General features: G+C 46.1%; 1 protein-coding gene across 1 annotated transcript in view; it reads right to left on the minus strand.

Annotated features, from left to right (window-relative positions):
* The window catches only part of Asap (ArfGAP domain of ASAP), a 156,387-nt gene that overhangs the window by 40,303 nt on the left and 99,578 nt on the right, over window positions 1-16,506 (minus strand). The window contains exons 24-26 of the mRNA XM_050170315.2: window positions 5,768-5,813; window positions 4,433-4,506; window positions 3,411-3,610 (exon numbers count right to left, since the gene is read on the minus strand). Coding sequence (XP_050026272.1) covers window positions 3,411-3,610; window positions 4,433-4,506; window positions 5,768-5,813 — 320 coding nt within the window. The remainder of the gene's footprint in view (window positions 1-3,410; window positions 3,611-4,432; window positions 4,507-5,767; window positions 5,814-16,506) is intronic.

The raw sequence follows: 16,506 nt of genomic DNA on the forward strand, positions 1-16,506 counted from the left end.
TAAAACACGTTTGCTCACGACGAATAGTTCACGGTATAATATCGAATTTTTCTGTCTTCACAGAAACCCTCAGCAGTAACATGAGGACTGAACTACCACTGCAGTTTAGATTCTGCCACTACCAGTTGCGTTCTTAACTGGTTCTCAAAATAAGGCCGTTCTTCATCGGTTAAATTTAAGTGGCGGTAACTTGAAGCAAAGCTGATTGAGGCTTACAGCTGTTTGCAGCACACAGAAAGGAATGTACCAATATTCATTCCATTTCAACGCAGCCTAAGCTGCGCTGTAGTGCCTCAAGTATGCTATAGGCATTGTGATTGGAGCTGTAAAGAGCTACTTCATGGTTTCAATTCGTAGTTGTAGTGAACTGCTGTGTTTCGCGAAAAATGCGCGCCTTACCATAACGACAATCGGTTGCTTCTGTTGCAGCAGGGGTGTGCCATATCGTCGATAAAAATTACTGAGGGTCACTATGACACATTTTATTGCTTGCATTTGATTGCTTCTGGATCTTAAACACGAAATTTTCTTTCATGTCATTGCTGTTATGGTATTCGTGAAGTATATATACACTATACAAGATGCGCCGTCGTGTTAACAGCCAATGTGTTTCTGGGTGCTTATTTCAGAGAACGGTGACAGTAGTACCAAACATTTTCACGCAAAAAGCGCGCCTATCTATTCCATTTAGAAGTTAATAGTTTCCACATTTGATTAAAACAACTCACCAGAGTGATAAAAATTATGATGAAAGCTTCACTGGGCAGTGTTCTTCTAACACGGATTTATAATGTTGACACCAAATACCAAGATATTTCTTCCATGTAAAATACTATGTCACTCATACTTAAGTAATAAGGGAATGTTAAGTGTTTAGATGAGCATCATAAATAACTTCGCGTGTTGAACTTGCAGACATTATTTTTAAGCAAAATTTATAAACAGACAGGGTGCATACATGCATTGCAAGACCAGTAGACCCCTTCAGCACTACATAGCTTGCGATATCCAAGTTGCAAATGTTCATGACTCACGTAGTTTCAAAGAAGAAACGGTGGTCCATGCATGGCAACAGAAATAATCCGAAATAACCTACTGTAAGTACAGTTCAAGCTGCCAAATCCTCCTAGCATGCATCAAGAAAACGAGCGCGCGGGGAAGCCGAGCGGGCCGGAGCGAGCTGCGTCCTGGCCGTGACGTCACTTGTGAGAGGGCGCCGCTCCAAATTCTTGCCGCTAATAGTGCAAGGTGAGCTGAATGCCTGTGACAGAGCAAAGTGCCCACAAGCTTTTATTCCTTACATTGCCATGAGCAAGATAGCCTGGGGACTTTTGAAACAAATACAGTTGAACCCGGATATACCATATTTACTCGCATAATGATCGCACTTTTTTGTCAGCAAAATTGACACAAAATCAGGGGTGCGATCATTACGCGGCTTAAATTTCCCGCGAAACCAAAAAAACTTTTTTTTCGTCCCGCGTTTGCTGTGGGACACCAAAACAGAAATGGTGGCCGGCGGAGCAAGCCGAATGCGCCGAACGCGATTTTTCCTTCTTCTCGTGAGTAAATTACGTGCATTGAAACAGTTTCTTCCGTATAATATCGTTAATATCGCCAAGTCTACGGCAATAACGTAGCCATGTCCACTTTGAGGGGACAGAAACAGATGGGCGCGCTTAGCTGCCAGTGACATCAAAACACATGGCCGGCATGCTGCGGAAACTGCGGCATCTGTCTTCACTACTATCCTAATACAGCACGTTTCCGCTAAGGGTGGGTGAATATCTCAGCTGTGTTACAAGCGTTGGCGTATGAACAGGGTGCACTTTTAACGTATCAGTGTAAACGTGGCTACTATCGTTGGTGCTCGTGATTTGTTGCGTGCCCATGAGTGCAGATGAGAAGAATCGAAAGGCGCCTTTTTTGTTGTTGACCACAACCATTAAAAAGACTACACATAAAAAAGGCAAGTTTGGTTGCAGCTTTTTTTTAGTCATGGAAGTGTGGAAAGTGATGAAAGTAATGAAATGAGGCATTTACTTAAGAATGTTTGGTGCGTGCAGACCGCTTGGTTTGTCTTGAGGAGTCGTTCGCGTAGCATTCGGCAGATGGTAAGCGTGATCAATATTAGCTAGACTTGGCACATGACATATCGCTGCGGCAAGGTTGGGGTGCGATCATTACACGGTAAATAAATAAAAAAAAATCTAACTTTGACGACAAAATTCAGGGGTGCGATCATTATGCGAGTAAATACGGTATTCAACCCGGATATTTCGAATTATTGGTTATAACGAGCACACAGATTATCCCCTTGAAAATCCTGTGTAAATGTATAGGAAAGTTGCGCTGAATATTGAACTCTAGTTTCGCAGGTCATTCGATTTATCGAACCCTTCGCCGCACACTGGAAGGTGCACTTTCTCCAAACGCACCGGCATCTCCCGTGCCCATCTGCAGTCATTCGGCGCACGATGCTGTGTGACGTTTGCGAGCCGCGTGCGCGGAGGAAGCCGGCTTGGCGACGGCTAGTCTAGAGCAGCGCCGCGCCCTGGAAGGTGCACTTTCCCCAAAGCCCCTGGCATCTGCCGCTGTCGTTTGGTGTGCAGCACCCCGTGACATTTGCAAGCCACATACGTGAAAGAACAAGGAAACTGGCTTGGCGACGGCCGGTCTAGAGCAGTGCCCCGCCCTGGAAGGTGCCCTTTCCCTAAAGCTCCTCGCAGGAAATTGTGGCGGGAATTGCTGGCACCCGAGAGGAAGGCGGTTCCAGTGGTGACGAAGGTCACCGTGGTCACGAGGAAATGCGCCCGTGCACAACCGCTGAGCTGGCCTCGGAGCTCAGCGTGATTCGACGTTGTTGCTGTGAAGTGGAGGGCACCGGACTATTTCACCTAGAAAGTCTCGACAAGATCAAAAGCAGCATTTTCAACTTTGTTTTCCAGAGCAAGAGGCAGTCAAAGATTAATGATTTTTTTTTCTTCTGCGAAATAAAATTCACCTTTACGTTGCCTGTATGGACTTTGCTGTTCTTGGATGCTCCGATAAGCCATCATTTGTCGCGACTCGAGCGGTGTCTCAAGCCAATTTCTGTGTATCCAATTATCAATATATTGAACTATTTTGCGATTCCCTTCGAGTTCAATATATCCGGGTTCGACTGTAGTGCACGCTTTGCACCTCCCAAAAAGAAACTTGAAAGACGAATGAAAACAGAACAAGTGGAGGATGAGGAAAATGATAGAGATAATAATGACAGAGAGAGAGAATGATGATTGGAGCAGCAAACCTTCTGACTGAAGTTACAATGTGGATTGAGGGGCATAGTGGCCTCAACAAACTATGTCATCAGCCTGGCCAAGGCAGAAGGTGAGAAAGCGTGCAGATGAGCAGCAGAGAGCAAGAACCTTGGCAGCAGAGGGCCTGGGACAGAGTCCAGTGTACCAAAGGTGAACAAGGGCGTGGCCCACCTTCCGTGGTGGTGGCACGGGCACCTCTGTAGCAGCTGCACCGCTCCCACTCGACAGCAAGGCCACATCCAGCAGACGGCCATTGCTGCTGCCAACAGGGTCACCACTGCTGATGCTGTTGCAGGCAGCCGATGATGCTTGTGAAGAGAAGGGCATGCATCATGTAGACCACTAGCTTACCAACCACATTCAGGTAGCACAACACAGCACCACAGTGATGGACTACAAAACGCACTCCCCAGTTTGTCAATATGCACCGCTATGCATCATGAAAAACTGGTAATGTACACTTACACGTGTGTTCCTGCTGCATTCTCTGACCCCCGAATGCTTCAAAGCTGCCGTTGTTTTCTTTGTGCCATTAGAGTCAACCGTCCAACATGACTTGCCAATGTGCAAATTGCATGTTCTTGATGCTAATGTGTGTTCTGCCTTAGTTGTAGTCATTTGTTTGTGCTGATTACAATGGATCACTCCAACTTGGCCAAGTGGGCAAGCTGGAAGTGTATATATGTTGTGTCTACAAAAGAGGTCAGTCTATGATGATGAATTACCTATGTCCATCTGTGGAGAAGCTGCTTGCATGTGCTCCATTTCACGTGCATGCTATCTGTCAGAAATTCAAGTACAAATTGGGCAGGAGTATTATATATACATATTTTTTACTTACTGGTGCAGCCTGACAGCGCTGCTCTCCACAATGCCAAAACAGCTCAATGCTTCCAAAGGGAGCAGCTTCAAGGACAGAAATAATTGAATGTACAAAATAAAGTTGCTTTGTGAAGTCTGCCAGTAACCTTGCAGGACCAATTTTATATATATTCAAGCGCTTCTGAGGGATGTACAGGAAGGTGCCAGCTGTACACAGAGGTGGGTCGTACAAGTGAAACTTTTCCTGTTACCACATGACATTTCCACTTCTTATTCAGTAGCACTGTTTAGCAAATGGAACCACTTACCAGTAGGCCCTGGAGCTGGAGGTGGAGGGCACTTGGGTCGTTGCAAGGTGCTGTAGTTGGGCCGCTCCTCCGTTCTGGCAGGGGAACAGATGGCACTGAGCTAGTGCTTACACGTGTGACCAAAAAGCTTGCACCACCACATATCACTGACTTTCCTGGGTCTCTAAAGTGTGCAGACCATGTAGCTAGGATATGACCTGATGTCACAGTGCAATTGAGGCTAAGCTCTCATAAAAACAGAAGCAAGATGAAGAGCATGCTAAAGGAGTACTGACATGGCACTTTCAACTCGTTTTTAGCATTAAATGAATGTCCAAGACCTCAAAACCCTATTGAAATACTGCCAAGCCTCAGCATGTTCTAAATAATAAACACTTTTCTACAGCCATTTGCAGTCTCGTTTACCAGGCGGCGGCTGCGTTGTAACATCATGACACAGAAAGTGGTCATGTGAGACAGGTCATTATGACATTTTCGCATTTACTCCAGCTTGCTCGATTGCCTCCTATGGTGCTACTGGTTGTGACGAGGCTTAATGTAGCAGCGTAGCAGACAACCGTGCAAGTGCCGAAATGTTGCGATGTCCTACTCCAAAATAAATGCTAAGAACAAGTGATGCAACTTTCTGACACTAGCTTAGCATAGAAAATAACATCTTTTGAATGAGCTTTTGTAATCAAATTCTGGAGGCGGCACATTTTTTAAATTAATTTATTTTTTATTTATTTATTTTACCCTCAGGGCAAAGCATTGTTGTCATGCTATACCAGAAATTATTGTCACCATCTTGTGATGCTTTCTGATCTGGCTAGGCTGGCTCTGATGGTAGACTAGGCAGGCAATTTTCAAGCGAATTTGCTTGGAAAAAAAAATGTGCGTGTAAGAATTAGGTAAATACTGTAATGACTCATTGTGAGCTACCATTTTCGTATGGAAATCTTTCGAGCAATGGCCAAGACAGACGTTGCAGCTATTGGAGTGACCACCACTGGGGTCAGGCATGTGTGTGCCAATTATTCAAGTTTGTATTATCCAGCTAAGGCTAATTTCAGGCTGGGATGTTCGGTCAGTATCAAATTGAAAAAAAAATTGAATTAATTGGAGCCTAACTGGAGCAACAGAAACCTACTGTATCTGCCATGGCACAGCAAGAAAAAAATTGAATCAGAAGCCCAGGCTATAAGTACGGTGTCTGCACTCACAGCACTTTGACTTGATGAAAAGTACCGTTACATGAAAACTGCTAATGTAGTATGGCTCAGGAGCTAATACACCAATACTGCCATGTGAACTATTCAATATTAAATGATGCACAGTTGGAGAGTAGATGCCTACCCTTTCAGCACATCTGATCCCTGGGACAGGTTTTGCCGGGACGAACCTGGTGCAAACACCAAAAAGACATGGGTGAGTGCCCACTTTAAATGATGCACATGTCGCTGGTTACTATAATAACTTAGCAACACCAACAAAGACTTTCAAAAATATATATATATATATATATATATATATATATATATATATATATATAAAAAGTTCCATACAAAAATAACACAGTTATGCACAAACAAATGCAAGCGCTGGTCCTCAGCCACCAAAGAATAATTCTGCCCAAAGAATAATTTTTCTGCCCACCAACATAATAAGTGGGCAGAAAAATTTATTGGTTACATTGCAAAATACCTCTTGCTCAAATGACCACGAACATCATTCATAAATTGCACTACCATACTCACTTACATGACCAAATTAGCCGTTCTCCTCAGCAGTACATTATACTGAGGCTCAACCACTCTTACAAAGTTTGAAGTTTGTGGGGATTGAGGTGCATCCTGTCACCCTTATGTGGCGTTCGCCTATTCTGCCTGCTGTGTCTCTCCCTTTTAAACCTGCGATGAGTCAGAGCAAAGGCCAAACTGCCAATCCCTTGGTGCTCTGCCCCAGGAGTGTCAGTGAGTAATTTTCTACTGACCGGTTTTCGAGGGTGGCGCTTCACACTGCCGGCCACGGCGACACAATCAGCAGAGCCAGCGCGAGAAAGACTTCTCTGGGACAGGTAAGTACATGTTTTTCCTCTTGTCTGCGGGCACCTTTGTTATTGGGCATCACTTGGACTTAAGCTTGTTTATGGTGCCTTGCACATACAGTGAGTGCGTACCTTGTACTGATCCTTTTCTGCACGCTAAGCCGAACAGCGGTGCCTAGTGCATGGTTGTACTGAGCTGCGCCACATTTATTGGAGGCAGAAGCCAATAGAGGTTGCCCTAGCTCTCATGAGAAGGCCCATTGGTCATCGTAAGAGTACACCACATAGCCATCGGGAAACTTCTTCCTTAGTAACGTTGCACAGCGAGCCACTCCTCCTGCAGTCACATGCTAGCGGCGCCCTTTGCTTTCTGCACTGCTCTGAGACTGGGCGTGTGCGCAGTGTTGGGTGTCACCGGAGGCAAATGAACCTGTTTTCGTTAACTTTGGGCAATACTGTGTTTCTAGCGTGTACAGCGCTCAGTGCCCTTTTGCAGGCAGAGCTGTCACATAATCTCGATTTTAGGAGACACATTGAAGCTAAAGGCGAAGGAAGCATCTTTTCCCAATGGCCCAATAATTTCAAAATCTTTATGGCCCCTTATGTGTAAGAGAAGTCCACCAGTGACTGTACTTATTCACATAGAAAGTCAACTTTCAATATAACAAAATTTTAATATAATGAAGTAAAGTGCAGATTTTACCAACTTCGTTGTATCGAGGTTTAACTATACTGCCGTTTTTCAAACGAGAGCCAGCACCCCATGGCCTTCGTACAGTCTAAAAGCAGTTGCACCCTTTGGGGTGTATATTTGCCACAGAACAATAATCCTCATCTGTCTTGCCTGCATTTCCTTTCTTTAACGCTGCGAGCCCAGTACTTCCAAGTCACGAACAGCATGCGCATTATGAGCATGACAGAGGATTCTCGACAGGAAAGTAACGAGTGCAGCAATTTCGAAAAAGGAAACACAAGTAAGACAGATGAAGATTATTGTTATGTGGCAAATATAGACCCCAAAGGGTGCAACTGTTTTTAGAGTGTATCCTCCAGACCTGACAATATGTGATTATTTTTTGTGGAGTTACCTAAAACAAAGATTGATGAAGCAACATTTAGCACGTACCAATAAGCTGAAAGATATAATTGGAGACTGAATTCAGGAATCAGATGTGTAACATATGATCACTTGGTAATTCCTCGCAACAATGGTGAAAAGCAAAGCCCCATCTCTGAATATGGCTAAAGAATATGATACAGTCGAACCCGGATATATCGAATTCGAGGGGGATCGGAAAATAGTTCGATATAGCGAAAATTCGATATACAGATATAGAGAAAAAAAACACTCGCGATCATAACAAATTGTGGCTTACCGATTGGAACAGCTGCGAATCACATAGGATGTGCACAAAATATGAAAGCGCTTTATTTCACGAAAAAAAAATCCCTAATTTTGAGCTGCTTTTTCCTCTGGGAAATGAAGTTTAAAACACTAGTCTCAATCTTCTCAAGACTGTCCAGGTGCGAGAGCCCAGTGCCTTCCATTTCGCCGCAACAGCGCCGAATCAGGCTGCACGCTGACGCCAGTTAAGTGGCTGTGCACGGACGCGTTTCTTCAAAAACACAGTTGCCCTCGTCGTCGCTGGAATCTGCGTCTTGAACGCCAGCTATTCCGGCCACAATGTCCTCATCAGCGAGGTCGGCTACCGCTTGAACTTCGCTGTCAGCGTTAATGAAGTCATCAACAGTAACTTCGGACGGGACGGCGCCGGGAAAATTGGACAAGTCGCAGAACGCGTCCTCCAAGCACTCATCGTCATCTAAAGCTTCCGGACATTCATCTCCGGCCACTTCAAGGCCTGCCTTGCCGAAACAGTTGGCTACTGTGGCCTGCTTCACGTCGCCCCAAGCGCCGGTAAACATCTGGTCAATCTTGAGATCGATTCCCATGCGGAGGTTTATGAGGAGCCGTTGAATAAGTCGCTTCCGATAGCCTACCTTGAATGCCTTTATGATACCCTGGTCGAGGGGCTGCAGTCTCGCTGTGGTGTTTGGCGGGAGAAACTTCAATTCGATGTGCTGCAGCTTGCAAGTTGTTTGATGGGCCGAACAGTTGTTTACCAGAAGGCAAACTCGGCGGCCTGATTTGCTCAACTCAGCCTCCCAAGCCTGCAGCCATTCAACAAAAAGTTGACGTGTCACCCAGGCCTTCCTATTACAGCCGTAGCGGACGGGAAGCTGTTTACAGTTCTTGAAGCAGCGCGGTGACTTGCTCTTCCCGATCACGAATGGCCGTAGCTTGCACGAGCCGTCCATGTTGGCTGCAAGAGGCACCGACACACACACTTTGCCCATTTTACCGCCGTGGCATGAGGTTCCACGAAGAGCGAGTGTCTTATTCGGCAACATTTGCCAAAAAAGACCAGTTTCATCTGCATTGAACATTTCTGCAGGCGAAAACTTCTCAGTGATCTTCGGCCACTCCTCAGAAAGCCACTGCTGCATCTCCTGGCTGCTGACAGCCCCACTTTCGCCTGAAATGGCCTTTCCTACAATGCCGTGGCGGTTTTTAAACCGTTGCAGCCATCCAGTGCCACTGCAAAAGTTTTCTTCGCCAAGAGCCGTAGCAAACCATTTGGCCTTTTCGATTAACATCGGGCCATCCATGGGAATGTTTCTCGCTCGGATTTCAAGAAACCACATATAGGGTGCCTGCTCCACTTTGTCAACAGCAGCAGGGCGCACACGACACGCTCCCGAGTGGCTTTCCTCACCTGCTTTAAGCTTGATGTCCTACTTGTTCTTTAACAACGTACTTAAAGTACTCCGCGGAATGCTGAATGCATCTGCCACGGAGGACTTCTTTTCTCCATTCTCGACACGCCGGATTACTTCAAGCTTTCTTGCAAAGTCCAGATTCTTTTTCTTTTTTATGTCGGCAGATGCCATAGCTCACCAGATGACCTCAATCACACACGCTACATACGCACGTTGAAACAGAGGTACGCACAACAAAACGCGCGATGCGCAGATGGAGCAGTCCGAGCGAAGCCTGTTCGAGCAACAGTCAACGGGGCTGCGAAGGAACGACAAAGGGAAAAGAAAGAAGAGAGCGTGGAAAAAGATCGGCGGAATATGCCGTCGAAGGCGCTGTGTTCGTTTTTTGAGCCCTCTCTGGCTCTCTTGTCTCCCCTGGCTTACAAGCGACCGTGCCGACCCCTCACTCTCTCTCTCTCTCTCTCCCTTTTCCCAGGAAGCGTGGCTTGGAAACGTCGCTGCATCTCCATGCCGCGCACTCTCTTCGCTGAGCTCCAATGCCCTTGCCCAATGCACACGCCAGCGGTAGAGGAGGAGCAAGAGAGCTCGCGCCGGTGGGGCGCAAGAACGGGGGAAAGGCTCTGCGTCTCCGTCGCTAGGCGACGGCCGCGCATGCGCAGAGGAGGAGCCTGCTGACTGACTCTGCGGAAATGTTTTCCCCTGAGGACCAGACACGAATGTCTTTGGGAAAAGCGCACCTCCCAGGGGGGCGGCGTGGCGTTCGATATATCGAATGTCCGACGAAAATAGAATTCGATATACTACGCAATTGTCCTATACTTTTACATAGTGTTTTCAAGGGGGTAATCTATGTGTTCGATATAGCCAATAATTCGAAATATGCGGGTTCGATATATCCGGGTTCAACTGTATTGCAGTTGCAAACTGCATATCTGTCCTCGCCATTTTTTACTCTATATGCTATTTTAAAGGGACACTAAGGGTTACTATTAAGTCAACGTTGAAACACCACTGTTGAAATACCATCCCAGAAACCTCAAAACGCTTGTTTCATGCGAAGAAGAGACTTATTTTAAGAGAAAATGTGTTCTGAAGTGTCCGCGTACCTTTAGCGCAATTCAAATCGCCCACCCTCCGATCGAGGAGTGGTGACGTCATGGTCTCATAGTCACGTTGCGCTGTCGGTGAGTAAAACGGCACCCGCAGATGACGCTACGGCTTTTTTGCGCAAAACGCAAACGCGTGGCCAGAAACAGAGCCAAGACAGAGCTGACAGCAGCGTGAAAGCGGAACTATGGTGGCTAGCAGAAGGGAAAGCGCGTGACGATAAGCTGGTTTTTTATTTTATGACACCTACTTCGACGCTTGTTGCAATGAATGACCCTGACAACAACACATTGGCTCGCGATGCTGGGCTTGACTTCAGCGATTTAAGCACTGATGAACGTGACCTGCTGCTGAGGGCTCGCGCTGCTGCGTTGTTGCGTACTACTACGACGGCAACTGTATGTCATGGCTGTACATATTCGCACATTTGTAGCTTTTCCTTCGTGAAAACCAAATGCCGCACTCACCGCCGCGTCTTCGACCTGCAGTTGTTCTTGCTCTTCGGAGAATGCAGGCAAGAAAGACGGAAAGCATTGCTTTGAAAGGCACTCCACACGACTTTAGTAAGTCGGCGCTGAACTCGTAATTCTCTGGAAGAAAGTGCGGCGAGCACGCTATGCGATTTTTCGGCTCTTTGCCAACGCGCTGTGGCAGAGTGGCATTTAACCACTTCGAACGGAGAGGTTCACTCGTTGGCACACAGTGATAAGTAACGTTGGATTCGCCACTGCAACTGCCCTTGGCCAAGTTCCGCGGACTGTTCGCGTATCCCACAACATCACATGGACGTGGCATTCTCGCTGCTTGTTCCAAATGCAAGTTTCACAATCCAGCAGAACCAGTGCAGCACGACGCGATAACGAAACAACTGTAACTCCAAAGTGTGCGCGGTGCAGAGTTGAGCGAAAACGAAACCTTTCGACCACCCATACTACTGAAGGGTAACGTCAAAATGTTTACTTTTTCTTAGAATCGAATTGAAGTAGACAAGTAGCATTTTCTTCCGTCTTATAATCTAATGAAATGTTCTTTTTAATACGAGTAGTTGAGTACTAGTGACAAATTATGATGAGGAGTGCCTTCGTCATCGGGATAGTACCAGAATGTCGCTCGGGGGTCTCAAATCGTGTCATGCATTTACCTCAATTTCTCGGTTACTAAAGCTCTGTTCGCGATTATATTGATGCCTTAGACGTTCTAGAGCATTGCTTTATCACTTTAACTTTACTTCATAGTAACCTTTAGTGTCCCTTTAAGATAAAGTAACGGGATGGAGTGGAAGCTACAAGGCGTGCTATTGAGCTCGATACAGTCAAACCTCGATATATCTAACACGGATATATCGAATTATTGGGTATATCGTACACTTTCTATATCACCCAGAAAATAGCATGCCTTTTTAATTTTTTTATTTCAAACGGGGTCGGACGTAATATGGATGCATCGAACTCCGCCACCCGAGACCACGTGTGCTCTTAAGAGGCGGTGAGCTTTCCCGCAATACCCTCGAACATAGCGGCGGCACGATGGACGTTCCCAACTGCTGCACACCATAGCTGTACACATCGATTGCAACGAAGGCGCCATTTGAACGTAGCGGTGTACGTACATGGCGGCATGGCTAGTGTGACTATTGAGTTTGACAACATCAATGATAATGGTCAACGACGCATTGCATTTGCCGCACTGACTCCGCCAGTGCTCGCGCCTGCTGCGCCCCGCGAGGACTGGTGGTTTCCACATGGTTTGCATTCCACAATGACGCGAGACTATGTGCGCTTGCTGGGCTCACTTATAGATGCCATGGCAGATGCCACTTAATACTCTGTGAGTGACAGTGCTCCAAAATGCTTCGATTGACGAACATGGAGATCACAGCAGAAGTACTGGCCAAACGAAGACACTGCCGAGGTTGATCCCGCAAGTGCTAGTGTTGCCCCAGTCCCGACTTCAACTGTGGCTGTACTGCTCTGGCCCTACTACGCCGCCGGCCTCTCGCTTAGACTATGTTGAGGACTATGTGTTTAAGCATGCGGCTGCCAATAAGAAGCAGGCTACACTGCTGCAGTACTTTCAGCCAAAGAAATAAACACCTAACCTAATTTACTGCGCCATGATTGGGGCGCGATCAGAGATCGTTGTTTGAAGTGCACATTCGGTTCTGTAACGCGCAATTGGCCTAGGCTGCGCCGACTTTGCATGACTGACGAAGCCAGCACGGCCCACGATGGGCTCCAGGCTAATCCCCCTTTAGAAGGAGGTGGTGGGTTGCGCCACCAAGCTCTTGCTATCATACTGCCCAATGTTCTATCCAGGTTAAAAAAGAAAAAAGAAATGAACAATGAATTCCCATAACAAAAATTTCTGACCCCCTATACTAAACCTTGTTTTTGTACGTCTCCGTGTTTTGTCGTTTCCCTACTTTTCTTCCACCATTTTTCCAATCACCTCTTACTAATCTCTATTGTGGACATGTTTACTTTCCCCCTTTTCTCAATAAACCCAAGGGCTTCAAACAGTCCAGTGGTGCCTAAGTCAACCACTGGGCAGATATCTTCACATTCTTATAAAACATGCTCCATAGTCTCCCTAGCTTTACCGCAGCAAGCACATGCTTCTTCTTCCGTCTTATATCTCGCTTTATAGGTGCGGGTTCCATCCCGATCTTGCTTCGAAAAGTAATGAGCTTCCCTTTGAGTTATCATAAATTGTTTCTTTCCTGATTTCGTTTTTTCCTCTTAAGTAGTTACTCATGGCAGGTTCCTTTTCCATTGCCGCCACCCATGAGATTACTTCAGCCTCTCCGACTTTCCGCTTGACGTTCTTTGTTGCTATGTTGCCCACCCTACAGGCCGCGTACTTGCTGGTAGGCTTCCTAGTTTTTTTCCTCCACTGTGAATCAACGTTTTTCCTGTACAGATACCTCAACACCCTCCCAACCCATTTACTTTCATCCATACTCCTCAGTCGTTCTTCACAATCAATTTCACTGCGAGCTTCCCTCACTCCAAACTAGTCCAGCCCATATCGCCCCGCACAGCTTCATTTGTAGTCTACCCGTAAGCGCCCAATGCGGGGCGACCCACTGACCTTTGGTTCCCATCGAGTCCCGATTGTACCCTTGATTTAAAGCAAACAACCACATTTCCAAAAGTAAGTCCTGGAACCATTACACCTTTCCACGTACCTTGGAGCACTTCGTCCCTATTGTATCCCCATAGTGCTCTGTGCTTCATTATGGCTGCATTTCTCTTCCCCTTCATTGTTATTGTTTTTTCCTGACTTTCCATATATCTATTGCCTTCGTTTATCCATATACCAAGGTACTTATATTCTCTTTCCCAAAGTATTTCCTGGCCCTGTATCGCCACCATCTGTTCACCATTTTCATTGAATACCATAACACCAGACTTTCTAACACTAAATTTCAAACCTAAATTCTTGCCTTCCTGTCAACAGATATTAGCCAGATGTTGAAAATTAATTTGCTTGTTAGCTAGCAACACAATGTCGTCCGCATAAAATAAAGCTGGAAGCTGCTGCTGTACTACTGTACCCGTCTATTTGTACGAGAGATTAAACCCGATATTACTTCCTTCTAGCGCCCTCTCCATCCTCGCCATGTACATCATAAACAGCAGTGGAGATAAAGGGCACCCCTGCCTTAGTCCCTTGTTGATATGAACTTTCTTCTCGCTCCTCATCCCTTCCCATTCAACGCAAACGGTATTTTCTAGGTAAATCTCTCTCAAAAGCTGTAGACAATCGTCACCTAAGCCTTCCTCTTTCAGAGTATCCCACAAAATATTGCGATCTATGTCGTCATGTGCTCCTGTAATGTCTAAAAAGGCCACATATAATGGGCTGCTTTCTACTCTTGATATTTCAATACACTCAGTAAGAACAAATAAGTTATCATCCAAACGCCTACCTATTGTGAAGCCATTCTGAAGTTCTTCCAAAATGCCATTATTCTCTGCCCATGCTTGAAGCTTTAATTTGATTGCCTGCATTGCTAACCTGTGTATTACCGGTGTAATGGTGAACGGTCTATACGAGTGAATTCTTTCTCCCCCTTACCTTTATAAATTAATTTCATTCTACTTTGTCACCAACTGTCTGGTATTCTTCTATCTTTTAAAGTTTTTTTCACTGCTTTCCCCAGAGCTTCCTTACTTTTTGGTCTTAGTTCATTAATCAGCCTAATGGGAACCTCGTCTAGCCCTGTGGCTGTGCGCTTAGGAATTTTCTCTTCGGCTTTCTTCCAGTAGAAATTTGCCAGCACCAGCTCTTTTTCGATCTGGTTCTCTTTCATGATCTTTTTCCTTTTTCCTGTGGCGATTTGAGTTTTTGGAGGCAGTAACAAGCATGCATTCACATTTTCATGTTTTTGTGGCACCTAGGAAGTCCAGAAAATTGGCTGTTGACTGTATAAACTTTTTCAAATACAAATAGTAAGTAAAGGATACCGAATAGTCAAACACAGACATATATATATTCAGAGCAGGAAGATTCATTTGTCTAATTAGGTACCATGACATGTGGGGACACTTGTTTATCATGCTTCCCGTGATGTTGATTTCCTCGCATAGCTCTTGCGCCTCTGTAATCCAGCTTCCGTGCATAGCTCTGCACTGCGGCAGTCAGCATAGTTGCAGAATAGTACAACAGACGCCATGAGTGTTGTGCTGCTAACACCACCTAACGGACGGGTTACCCGGGGGCAAAAAGGAGTAGCCTCTTCCTCTTTGGTTTGGGGACATGTCGCGTGCTCGTCGGCACACATTGCGGGACCGTATTGCGAAAGCAGAGCACAGAATGTCGCTGCCATCTTTCACTAGCAAGGGTGGTCGATGCGTGCACCTTCCTTCGCGCGTGCATCGAGGCACGTCACTTGCCTCGCTCTTTTTAAGACGGTTGCCTCCAGCGACATGTTCTCAACCATGCCATGCACTTCAACCACGCCTTTATGTTCATTTGTATGTTCACGATTTCGCGTAGACGAAGATTTATGTTTGCTACAAGAAGCTGCAAGTGATGACCCATTTGAAAACCCCGCAGCAGAGGAGCATGTGGTGCGCGCTGTGCAGCGTGTTGGCTAGCGTTGGCATCAGAAAGGATTGGATTGCAGAATCAAGCTCACTGGCTATCACGTGGAGTTCCCCAAGATGGCACTTTATTTTCCACTGGATAAAATGGGCCGGTAACGCTACAAGCACAAGTCTAGATATTTCATGGACAAATAAGTTACATATATTCGTTTTACTTTATAAATGGGATCAATTGGTGTTTTTATTTGGTGTTATTACCCTGAATTAGGCCATAGGATGCTGCAACTTTAAATTGTCTGTTCTGCTCCGCTAAACGTATAACTCAAACGTGAAAATCGCCTACTGCTCCGCTGTGGCTTAGCGGGTCAACTTGGTGCGGAGCAGACCGTAAGGACGCTCAACTAAAACACACTACTAATGCACTCAACCTAAGCGGCCATGGTGCCCCCCCCCCCCCCCCCCCCTGCTCCGCGCCCTTGTCACGCACCGCATCCAGGCAACACTGGCCTGCCGCATCTAGTTCATGAAAAGAAGTTTCCATGGCTTTTCTAGTTTTTTTTTTTATTTTTAAAGGCGCGTCCCCATTAGCGACACAGCAACTTGCCGCACACCATTTGTAGTTCACGGACCGCCGGCCGACAGCGGTCTTGCTGGCAAAAGGTGAGATGTGCCTGTCGCACAGTACAGAGGATTTCCCTGCGGCACAGCAATCAATGTGGGCAGTCAGCGACAGAGGAGTGGTTATAGCTATGCTCACTGCCACTGATCACTCGCCACCAATATCGTTGCTAAGCCTTTTCCGGCTCACTTCGAGTCTGTTGCAAACGGCGCTTCAGAATGATCCACCAACGCTCTTAAGCAGTAATGTTTTGTTACCGTTGTTGCCGCTTTACCCTCTCCTTGCAATAATTTCACACAAAGAAGAAAACATGCCAATATTTGTGGCATTGCCAGGTGCGATGCGAGCATGGCTAAGCCGCGGTTCGCTGCCGGTAGCCATGCACTGCAACTGAGCTCGACTTGTTTTGAGAGTGATGAACAGCACTAACAAATCTTTGGTTTAATCCATGTTAAATAAAATTTTAAATCCATGCCCACTGCATCTTTTT

This window comes from Dermacentor andersoni, chromosome 6 (assembly GCF_023375885.2).
Source record: "Dermacentor andersoni chromosome 6, qqDerAnde1_hic_scaffold, whole genome shotgun sequence".
Taxonomy (NCBI): domain Eukaryota; kingdom Metazoa; phylum Arthropoda; class Arachnida; order Ixodida; family Ixodidae; genus Dermacentor; species Dermacentor andersoni.